Source organism: Empidonax traillii, unplaced genomic scaffold (assembly GCF_003031625.1).
Source record: "Empidonax traillii isolate 1590-97213 ecotype Southwest subspecies unplaced genomic scaffold, ASM303162v1 scaffold9:size3134949, whole genome shotgun sequence".
NCBI classification, from domain to species: Eukaryota; Metazoa; Chordata; class Aves; order Passeriformes; family Tyrannidae; genus Empidonax; species Empidonax traillii.
In genome coordinates, this window is record NW_020955202.1 from 1,957,951 (window position 1) to 1,978,688 (window position 20,738).

Below are 20,738 nucleotides of genomic sequence, written 5' to 3' on the forward strand. Positions count from 1 at the left end.
GTAAAAGCAATGCAAGATGTACATTATCCTATGTGTTTCCCATAGTAACAAGGTGGTATCAGAGATCTTAAAGTCCAAAGGTAGAACTCAGGGAACACATATTCACCTGCAGACTTCTAGATCATTTCTTGCTAGTTTTATTGTCCTTAATGTAAGGACAATACAGTAATTATTAATAAGAATTTACAACTTCAAAAACAAGAGTTTGTTTCCCTGGCTAAGGTTAGGAAATGTAAATTTCTGGAGTAAAATTATATTTATATACATCACTACTAAAGGTGTTGCCTTCTACAGAAAAAGGTAGATTTAATAGAAAAGGCCCTAATCAGGTGAGACTTTATTCTCAGAAGATCTGAACAAGTTCCTGTTTCAGATTACCATCACTTAGTTTTACACCTCAGCAATAATGTCATCTTCTAATACCAGGACTTGTCTTAGAGAATGTCAGATTTCAAACATGAAGTCAGAAGTTCCCCAGAATTCCAGGCTTTTTATTGTTTTGTATGGATTTCCCCCCGTTTTTAATGCAGAAATAATTTTTGGTCTTTTCCTTCCAAAAAATAATTTTCATTTTTCTTTAATTTCCAGCTATATTATATGTACTATTTTTTATTCTGAGTAGAAAACTATTTATTCTAGATATAGCAAATATTTCTTCCTGACAGACACTATTTTTCCCCTGCAAAAAGTCCCCTAGTCTCCTACTGATCTTATTTAAGTATGTTTAATCCCAAATGAAAGAGGAGACAATATTTCACTCCCTAAACTATTTACAACTGCTGTGATTTGTTCCTGTAATCCGTCCCCAAGCAAGCTTAAATCTCTCACAGTCTTCTTGAAGGGGAAAAAAAAAAAGTGCAGAACGCGTGGAAAGGATATTCAAAAAACTCTCTGATAGCTGTATTTTTTCCTGGGATGTCTTACAAAGAAGTACTTCTCGGTATGGCTAAATAATGGGCATCTTTTAATCATGTAAGGAAAGTTAACATTTCAAATCCAGTTTATGGCATTTTCTTACCTGATTTGTTGCTTCCAAACTTTTCGTTAGTTAATACAATTTTGCACCAGAAATATTCTTTACTAGTGGACCCTTTTTTATTTCTGCTTTAGCTTGAAGGTCACAAATTGTATACCCATGCACAAATCATGCCTTTTCCCTACCTACCCTGTTTCTTTCCTTCAGTATTTTAAATTCCTTGGTATGTTTCATTTGAAACCTCTCATTTAAGAAAGCAGAATGATCCAGGCTAAACCCCACTGCTAGTACTGGCATTTTGGGGGGCTGTTCATTCAATGCGTGGATGCAGGATCTGTTTCAGGCAGCATCATCAGCCAGCAGTGCTTTAGCTGTGATTATAGCTTGTACATTTTCAGTGTTTTTCGTCTGGGGATTTGGAATTACTTTGCAGAAAAAGAGTATGATTGCCTTCTTACTTGTCTCTGTGCCTACACTTTTATCTATGTGTGTGCATATGGAGAGAGAGACCTAATACACTCAAAGATTACATCTAGTGCAACCAAGATCAGGCAGCGAGGAGGTGGAGACAGCAACAAAATCTGGCTTCTTGATATTCCTATCATAACTCAATCTGAATATCTCCCAAATACTTAGGAAAGAGGTTGAGAAAAGTCTATTTCTTCCTTTCCTATATACTCAGCAAAAGAATACCTTGATTAGTTTCTACACAGTGCTTATAAATGAAAGTGAGGGGTTTGGTTTGGTTTAGAAATACTTATGATAGTAAATCAAAGAGGGATTTGTCTGTAATTCTGAAAATGGTGAGATTGATTAAGTGTCTTAATGCTTGCAAAACTGAATTTATGAGCATAGATCTAAATGTTCTCTGAAGGTTAATGTCAAGCCTTTATGATATTTTCTGTATTGTTGTTTGAGTCAGATAGCAAAAAGGCAACTCTCAGCTGGTTTGCAACAGCCTTTTGGTGCAGAGGGGGTTACCAATTCTTCAAAAGGACTTCAGTGTCCAAAGAGGAGCCAAAGCAGGCTATAAATGCAGGGGTGTTATGTCCACCACTATCTCTGTTGTTAAGTTTCCTTCCTACAAATCAGCACGACAAGAACTGGTCAGATCCGTACTAGAGTGTTAAAGCTCTGCATAGACTGTTATGGTCAAGAGGTGGAAACATTTCCTTTAGTGTGTCATTCTACTGTTTTGTGTTTGGTAAAGAATACAATGGTAGCACTTCTCCGTCTGGAGGGGGAATAGCTGCATTCCTGAGGTCTCCCTGCTTTTATTACATTTTCACTTCTATTTGTGGAGCTTTAACACCATTAAGCTGAGTTGCCAAAAGGCTTGAGAGACTCCCTCTTTCTATAGTAGAGCACATTACAAAATGAGGGATAAGTCCTGATAAGGTTTCTGGATGCTGTTGTAGCACGATAAGGAATTTGGCCATTGGCCTTCAATGTGGGTGTTTTAGAGAGCGTGCATAAAACGGGTTATCTTAAAGAAAGTACTGTCTGTTCTCAGCCTTTTCCCCATCTTATAAATTTATGGTTTGCCTTTCCTTTTTATTTGGAAACTTAGGGTTTGCTTTTATTTTCAACCAACATAAGAGTATTCCCAGTGTAATTATTTTTTAATTGTAGAGCAGATCTACAATCAGAATCCTGTTGTTGAATTCTGACTCCCTTCAATGTTCCCAGTCAAATTCCCACTGACTTTGGGAGAGAGGATTTCATTCCTATGCTTGTTTTTCCTAATATCTGGATAAATTTTTGAGGATTTTCCAGCTGAAACTCATTGCACTGCAATCCAGAAGATATAAAAGCAAGTATCCCTAGTGGTGTCTTGACATTTATGTATCAAGTTTTACTTCCTAACCAGAAAGTTATTTTTAATAACTTATAATAACTTTCACTTGAAAAAAAGCTCATTAGGATTTTTAACTCTCACATCTGGGAATAAGAATGACCTAGAATGCTGATGCGATGATTCACAGTATTTTAATTTTTTTAATATGAGGAACTATCATATAAATTTTAAATTGCACATTTCAGCTCATACTCTGAGTAGCATTTGATACAGCAGAAAATCTTCCCACTCTGGCTTGCCAGGACCAAGCCTACAAGTTGAAATGAACTTTGATTAGAAGAGGGTGAAGAACCGAGAGCATGTCAAAAATGCCACAGCCAAAACCTTCACTTTCTGCTCTGGCTTTCCTGCCCCTTTCAGCTGGCTGATGTGTGCAGCTTGGTGGGCCACCTGCTCCTTCCTTATCTTGTAGAAGTGATTGATCTTTCAGCTCTCCTGCCTTTATTGGGTCTGGCTAGAGGGCAGGTCACCAAGGCTTTTCTACTTAAGGAAATGCAATATTCAGAAAAGGTGGAAGAGTATGTTTCTGTGTCATCACCTGTGGCTACTGACCAGTAAAGCAAATGAGTGACAGTTAGCTCCCCAGGATAAATAGCTCAAGACTCGAGACCTTAGGTCTGTTACAAAATGTATCTACCTTTCATAGATTAAAATCAAGAAAATAAAACTTAGTGTCTTGTTTCCCCATATCCAGGTTTTAGGCATATTTCTGTAAGGGACCTCATTTTCAGCAGTTCTCTTCCCCCAGACCAGACATTACAAGGCTTAGAAACTACACTCAAAGATACTGTTCAGCACAGTGATTTCCAGCTAAGTACAAGCCACACATCCCAGATGCCACCTACTCCTTACCCGTGATGGCCACTCTCAAAATGCAGCCAAGTGGCCCTAGTCAGTCTCTGCTGGACTGGCTCCATGCCTGGTCCACGTGCCAGGTCCATGCTGTTCTCTCCCCCTGCACCTCAGCCTCCCTTCCCAGCACCTGGGGGGACTGTTGCAAGCTGTGGGTGCAGCAGGGCCACTTGTGCCAACACTTGCAGCCGGGTTGGTCTCCCCCGGCACATGCTGACTGCAGTGGTGGCCAGAGACGGTGTCCTCATGAGTTACAAAGAGAGGAGCTGGGTTTGAAAAGAGAAGAGTGCCAGCTGTGGAAGTCAGCTCTCGCTGGTCTGCAAGACAAGGGGCTGCCCGCTCACACTAGTGGCTCTAACTGGTCCTCTGGTGTTTCATCTCCTTGTGAGAGGGAGAGTCGGGGGAGTTGAAAGTGTGTCAGGTCTTAAGGTTGACTCTGGAGGAGTATACCGTAGTGTTTGACTATACTGTGAGAATCTTGTAACCCCCCTTTACTAGACTAGAAAAATGCATGTATAAAATGCGAGACCATGTTGTACCCCCCTCAGTATTACCCTAATTAAACTCTAGCCTGAAACTTAAAATCATCTCCGCTATAAGGCTTTCATTTTACCTGCATGTCCTGAGCTGTGAAGCATTTGTTTGCCCTTCATTTGCACATGCAGCTCTACCGATTAGAAGATAAAATACAAGAGAGAGCACTTATGCCACAACAGCAGTCTTCAGCTAAGCCCTTACAGACTTCACAGAGCTTCGAGCTACTAATTGTCCAAGTGATCTCATTAAAGAACTAAAGATAGCTGTGTGGACTAAAATGCCTTAATTTCAAGGGAAAGAATTCAAACCCAGTGAGGCCGTGCAAACACTAATGAGCAAATGAGCCTCTGCTGGTATTGGCTACATAGACCCTTCCTTAGCTGTCCTCTTCTCCAACTAATTGCTTCGTCCCAGTGTAGGAGTATTTCATTCTCTCCTGTCAATAATTTCTGCAACTCAATAAAGCAGGACTCTTTCAAAATACTAATTCTGGCAAGCACCACTGTTTTTAAAAAGCCTTTATTTAAAAAACGTTGCTTGTTTTTGGATTGCCCCATTTCTGACGTGGAAGTTATCAAATGGATCACACAGTATTGTTTTTTGCTTTTTCAAAATTAATATTAGCCAGAATAAATTAATGGGAATTAATGAGAATAATTAATGGCCATGTAGCCCAAACTGGGGAAACTCAAAGCCCCAACTCTCCTTACAGTTCCAGCTATGTACCTGTACTTGCTTCTTGTGATACTTTTTCTTTTCTTCCCAAATGAATGGGTATCTCTGAAAAACCTTGATGTTCACCCTTTCTTTTTTCAGCCAGTTCTCTTCTCACCTTCCTGCAACATCATTTTCTCTGCTCTTCTGAACTCTGTACATGTGAATTATAATCCTCTCTAATCCATCCTCTAGTGAGTGCAGAATTGATTTGCCAAACCTCTGTATGCAATTATAATCTTTGAGGCTTTCAGTCATCTTCTCCTGCAGTGATGATTTCAAGTTTTCTCTTTTCTTTCACCTTGGTGATTATTAGGGCCTCATCTTTCTAGGCACTTTCCAACCTTGTCATTCCTCTCCTATTAATATGAAATCTCATAAATCATGTGTCAGGCCTTTAGTTACCATGTCCCTTTTCATCCATTCATTATGCTGCTGCCTTACCAGTTACTTTATCTCCTTATCAGTGCCTTTTTAAACATTGGTAAAAACTAGATGACATCGGCAAGTTCTCCTGGCGGCAGCCACCTGTGCGGGCCGAGAGCGTGCCCTGCTGGTCCCGCTCTGGAAATGCAGCCCTGGGAATTAATCCACACGCGCCACTAATATCAAAGCAGCGGTGTTTTAAACAACAGTGTTGGTGCGTCTCTAGTTCAGAGTTACTGTCTACTGCATTTAGTAGCCGAGGTAGTGTAGTGATACAGTGATGCGGATATAAACGGTTGGATGATATCTGCTGACACTTACAGGTTCATGGAAAATCTGCAAACGGAAGTCCAAGAAATGGAATTCATAAAGTTTTCAAAGGGTTTGAACGTCATGAGAAAAGAAGACTTTGCGGCATGGTTGCTGTACTTCACTGATGAGGAAAACAATGAAATTTACTGGCAGAATGTGAAAGACAGAATTGAGGCGGGAGAGGTTGGTACCCAAAGCTTGCTCTGCTTTGTTTTGCTTCCTTCTTTGTATGTACTTGTTTTCATTTGATTGTGAGTATCTCATAAGGTAACTACTGAACAAATGAGTTAGTGCAGCCCTTGAATTTTATGCAAATAGGAACTGATGATTTGCCAGCTGAGAAGTGCAAGTACTGACAATGAGTAGGCAATCGCACCTAAACACTAACTCCCACCTGATTTAATGAAATAGATTTATCGGGATTTGAATGTATTATTCATTATATATCACCTGAATTCTGTGATACTCTAGAACATCAGCTTGGAAGAATTCAAGACTTTCTGCAAGTTTACAAATAACCTGGAAGACTTTTCCATCGCCATGCAGATGTTTACTGTAGCCAATCGTCCTGTGAAACGGGGTAAGTGCTGTACACCTTTGGTTTGGGTTTTTTTAAAAGAAAAAAAAATGCATTTTTTTATGGAATTCATATTTGGTGGGCTCATGTGAAAAAAACGTGAGAGAGAGATCAGAAGGCAGCAGGAGAATTACATATTCTTGAGAGAGAGGTGCTTGGATGGAATTTGAACCAAAAAAGACCAAAACTGTGGGATTTACAACTTCTGACTTTCATCTGACTAGTTAGTCCAGCCTTCAGGAAGTTTCACTTCTGTGGCCTCTCTGGGTGACTGTTCTAGAGCTTAACTACTCTCATCGTGGAGATTTTCCTCTTCTGTGTCAAACCCTTGCTGCATCTTACAATGATTGTGTCTTACCTCTGTGCACCCTTGAGAAAATGAGGCACTGTCTACTCTATAACCCCTTTAAGGCAGTTGAAGGCTGGAGCAAGATTCCCCCCCTTACACTTCTGGTCTTCCCAGCTCCCTCAGCTTCTTTTCTTCCATCATGTGCTGCTTCTGTTCCAGCTGAATTCATGGCTTCTCCTCAGTCTGGTTTAACAACATTTTTCTTCTGTGGTGGGAGACAGATTTTATTTGCACAAGGCATACAAAGAGTGTAGAGGAAAGAGGGTCAATTAATGGTGAAATAATAGTCATAAGTGAGATGCAAGAGTTTAACTCAGTTACTCTGTTGAGTATCCCATTTTTAAGTGCCAAAGGATAATGAGGCCATCAGCTAGTGTTGACTCTGAAAGTTTTTCCCTGTAAAAACTCATTCCTAACCAATAAGCAGTTATGACTCTGTTTATGCACTGAACCACATTGTGATCAAAAGCAGTCAGATGCTGAGGTAACTCACAGGTGTTACATTTCTACATCTCTAATCCTTTCCTGAATCTCACTAAATTCTTTGTCTTGCTGTTTGCATGTGTGTACATGTGCGTATTCACACACATATGAATACTGATCTAGAAATAAGACAGTGATTTAGTCCTTCTTTTTTATTCTAGACTTTTTTTTCTTCTGAGTTCCCAACTCATCTTTTCTCCTGGATAAGGTGGCCCTTCTTGATTATTATACTCCACTGTTGTAGATCTTTCTCCTTTTTTCATTTCTTGTTATATTCAAAAAAAGTACATTGCTATGCCTGGATTTGACTTTAGCATCAAGAAATTAAACAGTTAACATGTTTCAAAAGACAAAATTAAGACTCTGCTATAATCATCCAGTATGTCATGTCCTTTTCAAATTGTGGTATATCCTCTTGCAAAAGGATTTTCAATTAAATTTTATTTAAAGCAACTGTAAATTCTACATTTATTACATTAGGCATTGTTGAAAGAGACAAAGATGAGAGCTAAGTTATGAATGCTATTTCCTATAGTAAGCTTCAGTACTAATCATATTTATAGCACTATCTATAAAAAGCACTGGTTTCTGAAAGCAGAACCATGTTAATACTATATTTATGACTTCATTGGACAATTTGCTGTTATAATCTACAATACTGCTGTACTTTAATAACCTCCAGTCTCTTCTTGAAATTCACACTTTCATGATGCCTTCAGAAATGGAACCAGTTCATATGTTGGGATTGTGTTTACTATAATAAGCAACAGTCCTTTCACTCTTACAATCTGCTGTTTTACAGCATCCCTATATTTCATCATCTTCCTTGAGTCAAAACTCCAAATTCTGTACACCAAAAGTGGGGAGAGTGGGTTATTTCTGTAGGGCACATGGCAGTGAGAGAGGCAAAAAAGTTGAAGACAAAAGTAGATCTTCAGAGAGGTGTGATGGCTTTTTCTGCCACAAATCCTCATAAACTCTTCAACCATCATTTAAGAGAAGGTAGCCTACTTCTTCAAAAACCAGAACTGCTGTAAGAAGCATGTTGACCATTTGATGGTCTGTGTTTCTACAGAGTAGCTGAGGAGATTTTTGGTTGAGGTGAAGCATCTCATAAAATAATGTTCTCTGAGGAGAAGTTTTCTTGCAGAATGAATTGGCATGAAACCGGTTTGAGATAAAATGGTAGGGGTTTTAATGAGATCGTAGAGAGGCAAACACTTATCATCCCTATGCACAGGTAGCAGCCAAAATATTTAAGTTTTTAGCATGCAGCTATTTCTAGAAAAAAATTATTGCTCTTGCTTGAGAAGTAGTGCATTTCAAAAGTTTATCATAAAGTTAATAAAGGTAGTGTTACAGAAGATGAAGCAAGCTCAAGAACACATGAACTGAGACCTCCTAATAGCTTAGTAGTTCACATCCCAAATTGTCCACTTAGGAGAGACATTGTAAATTGTACAGAATCCTGATATTTATGTGCTTTTCATTTTCTTAACAAGTTCACAGTCACCTATGGTATAATATTATGTCTTTACTAGCTGAGTTCAAGAGGGCAGTGAAGGTGGCAACGGGACAAGAACTCTCGGATAATGTTCTGGATACCATCTTCAAGATTTTTGATCTTGATGGAGATGACTGCCTCAGCCACAGCGAGTTTCTTGGAGTCCTGAGGAACCGAATTCATCGAGGTTTGAGGGTAACAAGCTGACTTAATTGTTTTTAAATACCACAGACAATTGCTACAACTATCTTGTAAACGCTTGTAGAAACAGAAGTAGAGTTAATGGATAGAAAAAAATATATATATTTTAAACTAGATATTCCTTACTACAAATGAATCTGGGAGGAGTGCTGCCACCAAGAACTTGTTATTACACATGTGAACTACGGAAGCAGCAGCACAGCATTACATATTGTATTTACATAATCTAGGAATGGGAGTCTTTTATGTGTAAATGCTAAACACACTTTAACTTTATTAACAGGTACCGCACCAGCAAGGCATTCAAGGTTACTGGAAGTGTGTGAAAAGAGAAAGCATTAAAGGCGCCAAAGAAGTGTGGAAGCAAACTGGGAAAAGTCCTTTTTAAAGCGTCCATTGTTCTTTTGTTATAAGTGTTGTTATTTAGAGGAGTTTGTCTGTCCTGTTTACATAATAGCTGAATCAAAAATACTCCTTTTTTAACCATAGTTAAAGTTTAATCAACCCAGACTCTAATGCAATAATCTTATTATCCAGTTCCAGTGCAATCAGTTTGGTTTACAGAACTATTATCACTCCATAGGGAAGCACTCTTGTTCTAGGTAATAATGCCATTTACTGCTTTGTGGACTCTGACCCTGCACTGTGGGGCACAGAATACACAGGATTTAATAGTGGCCCCAGGCAGGAACATCATAGCAGTAGTATCATCTCCTGTTGAAGGAGTGGACATCATCTCAGTTAGCCACTAGCACAGCAGTTCTCCTTCTCTGGCAAGGGCAGAGATCCAAAAGGCAAAATCACTGGCACAACATGTTTTAATTCAAATTATCCTGTATAAAAAAGGAAAATTCACATGGTTCAATCTCTCATTATTGTGATCTATTCATGTGCAGGTTCCTGGTGCCTGATTCCACCAGATCCTGTGTGGATGTCTGGTTTGTCTGCCTTCATGACGATTAATCATGACGATTAAACTGGAAGTACAAGACTGTTGGCGCAGGCTTTAAAAGTTGTACATTGATCAATGAATGTGCATTGACTCTCTCAGGCCTCTTCAACAAATACTAAAAATGAGAAGCAAAAATCCTCTTTCTATCATAGAGAGTGGTAGCTACAATTTGACTCATAACTATTTTACTCTTAATTTTATTGTGGAAGATGAATGTGTAACAAATAGTTGCTTTATCTTACTAAAGGTTGTGACAGGGAATGCTGCAGTATCTCAGGAATTCAAGGTTATAATAAACAAGTGTTGGGGGAATAATGAGTCCAATGAAAAAGTAAATACAAATGTTTGTTACTCCAAATGCAAAGTTAGACCTAAGATCTTAAACAGCAAAACAAGGAACAAATCAAAACTAACATTTAGCAATTACAGATGAACATTTTTTAGCTATAAGGTAATGTGCATCTCTGTGTACACAGGTGTGCATGTTACACGTTTTGTTTTTCTTGCAGTTTCAGGAGCCAAAAGTCCCAGGTCCAAATCACTCTTCCTGCTTGGCTACTATGTATGGGAGATAGACTTATCTGTAAAGGTTCTTCCTCTTTCCACCTCTCAGTTGTCTGACTTGTCTTGGCTGGGGTGAGAGCTTAATCTTCAAGACAGGTTTGTGATAACAGAGATAATAGACACAAAAGGTGAACTAGGGAAACGTCTCATGAGAAACAACCAAGAAATCTCACCAGTCAGTGAGGAAGTATCCACTCCTTTTTTGCATATGTTGCTCTCAAAGTTGTAAATAAGCTCAACAGGAAGTGTTTTGTTGTGATTTCTTTGGATTTTGGTGGGAAATCCAAAATCCCCTTTTGAAAAAAGGGGAAGCTTCTATGATAGATAAGACGTCAGAGCAGCCTTCACTCGGAGGAGGGACAGGAGAGGATGCACTGGGATGCCGAAAAGATCCCACCTAAGGTGTACTGAGATTACAGAGAGTGTGTTTGGTGTGTTGGTAGCTGTCAGGCAGCTTTGTGCTGAGGAGAAGCCCTGCTGCGTGAGCCTCGGCATGGTGGTCTCCAAAGGAACGGAGCAAGAAGCCAGCAAAGCACCTCTTCCGTCCACGGCCTCAGCTTGGAGCTTTGATTTAAATAGTGTTAGAGGGAAAATGCTTGTATTCCTGTCATCTTTGGACATGGACCCAGAACGAGAGCATGTCTGTGGGGGCATACTGAGACTGGCTAGAAGATCAGGCACCAGTGACCGCCAAGGATCCCTTTTCCCCCTGGAAACAATCCAAATGAAATAAACAATTTGGAAACAATCCAAATGCTACTGCTACACCTCAGCCCCCTCCTCTCAAACTGAACTCATGCAGGAAAATATCAGATGGGTGGTTTACTTTGTGTGTTTGGAAGTTGCTTGTTGCTTCTGATGATGGGAGCTAAGACTAAGAGGTAGCTAACGGGAGCAAAGCTGGGGCAGGGGCACTGGCACCACAGCACTGCAGCCAGCTGTGCATCACCAAATAATCAAAAATAGGACACAACTGAGAAAGAACTTCACAACTCTGTGTGTGTGTGTGTGTGTGTGTGTGTGTGTGTGTTCCCCCTAAGTGTGCTTTGTGCCAGCTCTGACTTTAATGCAAGGCTACCTTTTATTTGTTGCTGTTAATATTTTGGCAAATCGTTATTACTTTGGAATGGAGATTATTCTTCAACATTTTAGTCTGTGTGAAGTTAATAGGTTTATAATGTTTGTTATTGGTTTTGTGGTTTCCTTTGTTTACTAATTACTTGCTTCTTAGAAGTTGTTTGGTTTTCTTTTGGAAAAATCAGCTCATTTAGCTTTAGTGTATCTAGAAGTTTGATTCCTCAGTACTCATTTGTATCTTGGTTTGTGCAATGAGCAGTATGTGCTTTCAGCAGTTACTAAAAATGGGATTTCAAGTTTTATTTTTTATCAGAAGCTTTGGTGTCAAGTTCAGAGGAAAAAGCAAAGAGATATGCTTGTTGTTTAAATTAATTTTATGTCTGTAGTTTAAAAAAAAAAAAGAAATTAAAAGATTGATTAAGAATTAAAATAGAGTTATGAATCATTTTCAGAAGTTACCCTGAAAGTGCAGCCAGGAAGGAACTTCTTCGAAGGCCAAGGATGACTTTTCCATCAGGCTTGAAGAGGCCTGTGTTTAATTTCTAGTTTATTGTTATTTGTCTTAACTAAAATGCTTTATAAAACAGTCTTAAAGGAATTTCTCATTTTTTATATCTTTAATTGAAAGAGCTCTTTATGCAAGTGTTTAGATAAACATTGTCTTTTAAAGAATGCATCGTAGTTTTAGTGTTCAGTGTTTTAGTTCCTTTTAGTCACTGTGTGGTATTTGCAACCTGTGTGCCACCATTACACAACACAGTTTTGTTAAAAGTTTATGCCAGCTGCCAATCTACTAAACATATCAACTATGACTCTTTTAAAATTAGAAACTCATCCTCTGAACAGAAATATATAGAAAAACTAAATAAAATGGATTTTTCTAAAAAATTTACCACACGTGGAATAAAGCGCATACATTGCACATTGAAGAAGTCTCAAAAGTTGATTTAATGTATTTCAGAAGGAGACACAAGGGCAAGTGCAGTCATTTACAGCATATAACTCATTTATAGAATTTTAATTGTTGTATCCCCATAACAATACTTTATACGTTTCAGTTTGTTTAGTTTAAGATACTTGTTTAAGAACCATTTATTCTTCACTTCCAAAGAAAGCAAAAATGCAGTGTGATATACTAGAACTAACGGAAACTCATTGAATGTTTCTGGAAATTAATTCCGGTGACTTAATTTGTACAACCCTCTTTCTAAAAGCAAAACTCCCTCTGGATTCAAACCAAGTTGGCAGGTTTTGACCTAAAAATATACAACAATTAGGAGTATACATTTTGCACAGAAGAACTGAAAAGGAAAAGCTTTATCACAGTGTTATACTGCTGCAGCAAAAGCAAATCTCTGAATTACTCCGTCTCCTTTGGTGTATTGTCTTATGGCAGAGTTCAGGTGGGTTGCCACGGATCATGCCTGGAAACACCCTGATCTGAACTCAGGTATCATCAGGATCTGTTGGCTTGTCAGTTGAGCAAATGTTATCCAAAGGACGAACAACACGTTCTCTCCTAATTTCAAGTTTTGGTGGAGAATATGTAAGGTCTTTATCATTTTAGGAATGTGTCTGGACTTCCAGGTATCTCAGAGCTCATGGAGTTTTGGATGTAGATACCAGACCATGTCTTGGCTCTGAAAAGTTTACAGATTACGCTTCAGTTTCTTACAAAGCAGAAACATGACAGTCAGATAAACAAAGCCAGGCTGTGCATTGTGGTTTTGTGTCCAGTGTGGAAAATGAAAAAGGAACACTGCCCAATAAAGGACTAGAATGGTAACGACCCTGTTCCTTAGAAGAAGTATTATAAATTTCAGGTATACTGACCATACTTTGACTAAAACATAGAAATGGATTAAAAAAGGTACATCAAAATTTAAAAATACACTTTTCTTCTCAAGCAGGAGTTCGCACAGGAGGGTGCAAGCATGTCTTGTGCCTTCAGTTTTAATGTTTCCTATGAAACAGTCACAACTGGTTCAGGAAACTTCTCCAATGCAGAAAAAAATCTTCAGTTGTTCTAAACAGAAAACACATGTCCAAATGATGCTGTGGTCATTATTTGTGAGATCCAAGATGACAAAACAACAGCTGGTCACAAGGGAAGCATGAAGATGAATGTGGTGGATGTAGACAGACACTCTTAGGCCACCAGAAGCTCCTAGAGCAACTGAAAATGTCACCCGAGAAGAAGCAGAAAGCCCTTTGCAGGACAGGAAACCTGAGAGTATGACCATGCACAAAATAAATCAGCAAACACGTGCATGTCTCTTCACTCTCCTGCTATTTGAAGGTTTCTTGTTGGCTTTTTTGATTAAACCGTTCCTAGTTGGCTCAATAATCTTAAAAATTGTACAACATGTGTGGAGCCAAATTTTCCATTAGGCTGGTGGTGCTGGCTTAGTTAATAATGTTTTCAGTTCATTAACTGGAGTGCCCTAGCACAGAGCTCTCTGCTCACTGTCCTCGGGAGCCAGGCTGCTGCTCCTGCATGCCAGCATTCCCATGCAGCCTGCTCAACAGTGCACCCACCTGCAGGCTTTTTAGAACACCTCATGCCCTGAAAAGCAAAAAGCCATGTTTTTCCCCACCTGTGTATCCAGTGTGAGTTTAGGTTGGATATTAGGGAAAATTGCTTCACATAATGGGTTGTCAAGCTCTGAAATAGGTTGCCCAGAGGAGTGGTTGAGTCCCCATCCCTGGAGGTAGTGAAAAGACATGTAGATGTCTTTTCAGTGGCACTTGGGGACATTGGTTTAGTGCTGGATTTTGCGATGCTGGGTTGGACTCCATGATCTCAGAAGTTTTATCCAACCTAAACAATACTAGGATTCTCTCCTGCCTCCAAGGGTGGGCTCCCTTTCCATGCTGATCAGGTGGTGAAAGTAACATGGAAGGCAACGGGCTGTGGGAGGATGGACATGGCACCTCACAGAGAGCTGTTTATGATGGGCATTATGTTGGCCACGTTTCAGACGCACTGGTTTGTTAGGCTGGGAGGAGGGATATTCCTCGGGGGTTCTTCTCATGTGATTTCAGGCACGAGCTAGCTGCTCTGCTCTGAAACATCCTCTGGAGGGCCTGGCTGTTCTCCGTGACTGCAAAGGGCGCACAGAAGACGAACCTCACTGGACTAAACCTGTACTCTGTGAATGCCACCTTTCTTCATTGTTTTTAATGGCCCCCAGATACAAGTACTTGCATTTGGCCATATTTTGTTACATTGATGTGCTATTTTATGTGAAGGGTGAAAACAGAAAGGAGCTGTTTTAAAACTGTTGTGAATTTGGACCTAATGGAAGTAGATTCTGAAATCAGAACCATCCAATGAGCAATTTCCTGGAGAAAGGATGTACTACAGAGGTGTTGCACCACAACACTGTATGTCTCACGTCCACTGCTTTTGAGGAAATTTGTCAGTTTTAATATTACCTCATGGAGCAACTGGTAGCTCTAAATCACCCCCAAGAAAACCAATTGTTTTAATTTAACACTTGCCAATAAAGTGTTTTAAAAATATCTTTTTTTCCTGAAACAGATTTTTTTTTTTTTAAATTATGTGGTACCTGTGTTTTAATCTACTTTGAAACTGATACTACTGGAATGAGCAATCATTACTGAAAACGTGTATATCTCTTAAATAATGCACAGAAGGCAATTCCTAGAGCAACAGCAGATGAGCAGCAGGGTAGATGATTACATTTTCTACTGAAAAGAAAGGATAACAAAATGTGATGCATTGCCACTAATCTTTAGAAAAGGAGACTAATTAAATTATAGGTGCTAAAGTTAAAAGAAACAAAGCTACTAGAAGAAACAAAATGCTATTAGAGTAAATGAAAAATTTAGGGAACATGAATATCACTGAACAAAAGTAAAGTAGGAAAGCAAGGAAAAAATCAATACAGCTAAAATGAAATTTTTCAAAATGCTGTTTGACCAAAAACGTATCTTCACAATTTATAAATTTGACCTAACACAGACAAGGGCAACTAATCACTTGCAGTTAATGCGTACAAGATTACATGAGCTTTACTGGAATGTGAAGAGCAAATACTTACACAATCTCAGTTGGTTTTATTTTCTACATCAGAAACATGAAGCCTCCAAAAAATTGATTTGTCTCATGCTACAAGAAATAGAATTCCTAATGAGACAAGTGATCATTTTGCATCAGTGTCCATCTAAGAGGCTGTTGCGATGCTTCTGCCTGGGGATTGCATGTTCCTGGAATTCAAGATGAGCTACTTTGAGAGGAAAAAAAACAGAAGCAAAAAGGAGATTAAATTATTGTAGATTATAAGGTCTAAATAGTAAAGAGAGAAATTCTGAAGAGCTGGAGTGTTTGTAGTGTCTTGCTCTACGACTAACAAACATCTGGAAGACTATGCAATAGACCCTAACTGGTGCTGAGGCTGCAAAGGGAAATGTTTCACTTCTCTTATGCATTTTTTTTTTTCTGTGGCTAAAGCAAGTGGGCAGCCAGAAATGGAGGTGTGATGTGAAAATTGACAGGGGACACTTTTTTTTGCTATTTGACAGTTGTGGGATCCAGTGTGAGTGTGGTGAGCAGCCATTCCTATACAGCATTCTCAGTTGCTGTTCAGCTTCCCAGAGTCTGCTGCAAATGTCATCATTTGTCCCTCCCCACATCTGAGGCAGCAGAGTTTGCACAAGCTGCACTGCAGCCATTTGAAGCCAGACAGGCCCTTGGTGATTTCTAGCAGAGTTTCCTTCATCCTGCTTGGCTTCTGTCCAAGGAGATGTTTTCTTCTCAAGAGGTCCTTGTAGAGACATCCCAGGTGGCTTTCAGAAGTGGAAGATATTAGTTCCTGACAGCTGTGCCAAGGCTCCTCATGCAGCATAACTCAACAGGGGGGACTGTCTGGGGATAAATAATCCCTCTCTGCCACCTCACAACCTTGATGTTGTCCTTGTTTAATTCAGTTTCACTTCAGTTCCTGTCATTATGGAAACACTGCACAGAAATGTTACTGGATAATAGCTGGTGAAAAATAGTCTGTCCTGTCCTAGGTTTATGCAGCTGTCACTGGCTTTCTGTCCTATCCAAGGCATCTGTCCGACCCAGAACTGAAATCCTGGCCATGTCACGGCTTCCAGCTTTGCCAGCATCAGACACCACCCAAACCACACATGGTGGCTGTTCCTGCAGCTCAGCATGGACACATGCAAAAAGGGGGGAATGTCATCATGCACATGGCTCCGCTGATGCCCCTGGGGGTGAAACTGGAATTGGCATCAGCAAGGAAGACTGGGGTAGGGAGCATCATGTTGGATCACCTCATCTTCCCTAGCATGGTGAACCGTTTGCTGGCTAAGCCTGTTTTTATTCATGACTGCACTGTTTAGTCTTCATGTTAGGAATTGTGCTTCTTGTGAAGGGTCATGGGATTTTGTCAGGAAAGCTGGTGGGAGCACGGCCAAGTGGAGGGCCTGTGCACAGTAACAGCCACCCACACACAGCACAGACTTGGTAAAAGCACTTTGTAACCTTACTTCTCAGGTCCAGCTCCCTTCCCTTTAGATTGCAGCCTGGGGAGTACAATGTTTATTCACCGAATACACTAGAAAGAAACTAACACAGCGATTAAATGATTAAATGCACAAATATCCACAAGTATCAAACTAAGGTAAACCAGTTACTCCTAAAAGGACTATTAACAAGTACTCATTATTTGGACACCAAGCATTTAAATCTCTTCCCATTGTCTTGAGGCTGTTAGAAGTCCCATGAGATCTTGAGGTAAAACACATGCCGGCTGCTGTGGCATGTTTTGGCACCTTTAAGAAACAGAATCATGGAATCATTAACATTGGAAAAGACCTCTAAGTTCATCAAGTCCAATCATAACCCCGGCACTGCCATCTTCACCACTCAACCATGTCCCCAGATGCCACAATTAATGGAGATTAGAGGAACCGGAATACTTTAACAATATCCCCAATGTGCTAAACAGCACATCAGACCAAGACTATCAGAGCTCACATTAAATCCAAACTGCTCTACCCTTGTCAGTACTTCCAGAGAGTGACTAGGCCCCATAACCAAGAGGCTGTCTGTGTAGCCAGTTGCTCCTCCCTCACAATACTACTCTCCGTTGGGAATGGGCTCTTCCACCAGAACAACCCAAGTTGTTCCATCAGCTCTCTCCCTCTCCTGCAATCCCTTTCTTTAACAGCCCCTACATACAATTTTGTAATCCTTTTCCATACTGTCCAGATTCTGCTCCCATGTTCAAGCGTGCCCAAACACTGAGAGTTGATCCCAGACTGATCTCCATCTTTCCACGGTCCCTGGGCACATCTCCCTACTCTGAGTAATTCTGTACATCTCAGGGTCAGAGGTCGCCACTTCATTCCTCTACTCTGATTCCCAGATGAACACACACACACACATACACACATTCACACACATGCAGAGGCTGCTGCTTGGCCATTTGGCTGGGGTGTCTCCTGCCTGTTCACGGGATCAGAGGATTGCAGAATGGGCTGGGTTGGGAGTGACCTTTAAGATCATCTAGTTTCAAACCTCCATGCCACAGTAAGGGATACCATTCATTAGACCAGGCTGCTCAGGGCCCCATCTAACCTGGCCTGGAACACCTCCAGGGATAGAGCTGAAAAAAGCTCACAGGCTTCTGAATTCCTGATCGCTCCTCTTAGTATTTTTTCTATCAACTCATCAACAGGTGAGGACAAGAGAAAATGGCCTTAGATTGTGCATGGGTAGGTTCAGATTAGATATTAGAACAAATACTTTTCTCACTGAAAGAGTGGTTAGCCACTGGAATAAGTTGCCCTGGAAGGTGGGGGATTCACCATTTCTGAAAGTGGTGACCCTGTGGATGGGTCTGTGCCCCTGTGGATGGGTCTGTAGCCCTGTGAACCGATCTGTAGCCCCGAGGACGGGTCTGTACCCTATGGATCATCGGTATCCCTGTGGATGGGTCTGTTGCCCCTGGGCAGGGCAAGCCCCGGCTCGGCCCCGCGCGGCCCCTCCCGCAGCCGCCAGGTGGCGCCAGAGCGCCGCGGGAGCGGCGCCGGGGCGGCGGTCCCGGCACGGACACCTCTTGGTCCGGGAGGGAAGCGGGGACTTTGGTCACGGCGGGAGCCGTCCCGACCCCGGGATGCCACCGATAGCACTGCCAGAGTGAGGCTAAGAAGTTCAGGCGTTTGGAAACGCCCGCGCTCGAGAGGCTGGGCTCCGCAAGGCAGCGCCAGTGGTGGCGCCCGCCGAGGTCGCGGCCGTCAGGCGCTCACCGCCCTTCAGAAAACAGCCAATAAAACAAATAGCAGTAAGTTATTTATAAATAAATATCATTTTGAGGCACACCAGAGGCTGTTTGAGCGCTGTACGTGCTCAGTGAGCGGGGAGAGGCAGCAGCCCGGCAGCGCCCGGGCACGACTGCCCGGACCCGTCCTCAGCTTGATGCCCGACACCGACCCGCCCGCCCGGCCAGGACCGCGGAGAGGAGCAAAAGTGAGCTTAAAGACCAGCTTTTATGGCTAGGGCCGGGGCGAACACCCCTCCCGTGAGAATGGGGGCCGGAGCCCGAAGTGCATCGGGAAGAGTGTGGCGAGCGGGTCGAAGGAGGTGATCCTATCCCTCTGCTGGAGTGCCGTGTCCAGTCCTGGGCTCCTCAGTACAAGTGGCTACTGGAGAGGGTCCAGCGGACGACCACACGGATGATAAAGGGACTGGAGCATCTGTCTTGGGAGGAGAGACGGTGGGAGCTGGGCCTGTTTAGTCCAGAGAAGACTGAGAAGGGATCTCATTAATGCAGATAAGTATCTCAAAGGCAGGTGCCAAGAGGCAGATGCCAGGCAGGTGCCAAGATGCCAGACTCTTCTCGGTGGTGCCCATAACGAAGAGCAATGGCCATAAATCAAAACACAAAAAGTTTCACCTCAACATGAGGAAGAACTTCTTTACACTGAGGGTGGCAGAGTAGTGGAACAAGCTGCCCTGGGAGGGCGTGGAGTCTCTCTGGAGACATTCAAAACTTACCTGGATCCATTCCTGTGTCACCTGCTCCAGGTGACCCTGCCCTGGCAGCGGGGTTCGACTGGATGATCTCCAGAGGACCCTTCCAACCCTAACGATCGCGTGTGCTCCTGTGAGACGTTCCGGCGGACCCGGGAAAGAGGCGGTGGCGGGCGCTGGGGCCGCCCCTCTCCCGCCCACTGCGGCCCGCCCAGGGCCCGCCCGGGGCCGGCTCCGCAGCGGCGGCCGGAGCTGCAGCCGCCGCCCGCCCGTCGCAGCGCCGGCGCTGCCGCGGTGCCCGGCAGGGAAGATGGCGCCGTCCCACGTCCTCAAGTGCTGCCAGAGGGTGCTGGCTTGGGTGCCCGTGGCCTTCATCGCCCTGGTCGTGGCCTGGTCCTACTACGCCTACGTGGTGGAGCTGTGTGTGTGTGAGTGCACCGGGAGGGTGGCGGGCGCCGGGAGCTGCCGCCCGGCCGGGCAGGACCCTCCGCCGCCCGCCTCCTCCGCTGCGCCCCGGCGGGCTGGCTTCCTTCTGCGCCCGCCCCGGGCTCTCCTGCAAGGCGGGCGGGAGGAGACCCCTGCCTCGGGCGTTCCCTCCCTCCGGGGATGGGTTTACCTGTTGTCCTCCCGCCCTCAGGCGCCTCATGGCGGCGGGGTCCCGGCCCGGGGCCGCCTGTGGAGGAGCGAGGGACGGGAACGGGGGAGAGAAGGAGGCCCAGGCGGGGGGTCCGGGGCGCTTCCTCTGGGGACAGGCACCTCTCGAGGGCTCAGCCCCTGGTGTCTCCCCAGGAGGGGTTTCCCCTTTCTGTGTTGTTCATCCTTCTTTCTGATGTATCAAATAACTCCCTATGGGTGTATAGGAGTCGTCCTTCCCTCCCTCCCCTTCCCTCCTTTAATTAAGATACCCAGTGTCATTGAAGCGTAATGAGGTTGGAAACATCCAACTTAAGCGGGCTGGGGAGAGGATTTAGGGCTTATGGGGTTTTGTCAGGCTGTGCCCAGGCTTTCTGGACGAGGGCTTGTCCTTATATAAATCTGACTTGCAGCCGGTGTTGGTCAGGGTGATATTTACCCTTTACTGCCTTCGGGAGGAAACTTCAGTTCGGGAGGATGTTGGCTTTCTCTGGGCAGCGTATATGGAGTGGAACTGTGATGTGCGGTATTCATGAGACTTGGTAAAACTTGGAAGCAGCATAGGAAAACTAAGGAACATATTATTGAGCATTTGGCATGTTTAAGTAAGGAAGCTGAAATGAAAAAAAAAAAGAAAGTAAAACTATGAAGAACTATTTTAAGCTACAGATAGGTATGCATAGTATCTGTAAGTCCTTGTACTTGCTATTTA

General features: G+C 42.6%; 2 protein-coding genes across 4 annotated transcripts in view; both read left to right on the forward strand.

Moving 5' to 3' along the window:
• MICU2 (mitochondrial calcium uptake 2) overlaps positions 1-12,270 on the forward strand; it is a 143,737-nt gene extending 131,467 nt beyond the window's left edge. For both annotated transcript variants that reach the window (XM_027884367.1, XM_027884359.1), the window contains exons 9-12: positions 5,687-5,858; positions 6,147-6,255; positions 8,626-8,783; positions 9,073-12,270. In XM_027884367.1, the coding sequence (XP_027740168.1) occupies positions 5,687-5,858; positions 6,147-6,255; positions 8,626-8,783; positions 9,073-9,177 (544 nt within the window). In that variant the 3' untranslated portion in view covers positions 9,178-12,270. The remainder of the gene's footprint in view (positions 1-5,686; positions 5,859-6,146; positions 6,256-8,625; positions 8,784-9,072) is intronic.
• Positions 12,271-19,657: 7,387 nt separating this feature from the next.
• ZDHHC20 (zinc finger DHHC-type containing 20) overlaps positions 19,658-20,738 on the forward strand; it is a 44,804-nt gene continuing 43,723 nt past the window's right edge. For both annotated transcript variants that reach the window (XM_027884377.1, XM_027884385.1), the window contains exon 1: positions 19,658-19,821. In XM_027884377.1, the coding sequence (XP_027740178.1) occupies positions 19,704-19,821 (118 nt within the window). In that variant the 5' untranslated portion in view covers positions 19,658-19,703. The remainder of the gene's footprint in view (positions 19,822-20,738) is intronic.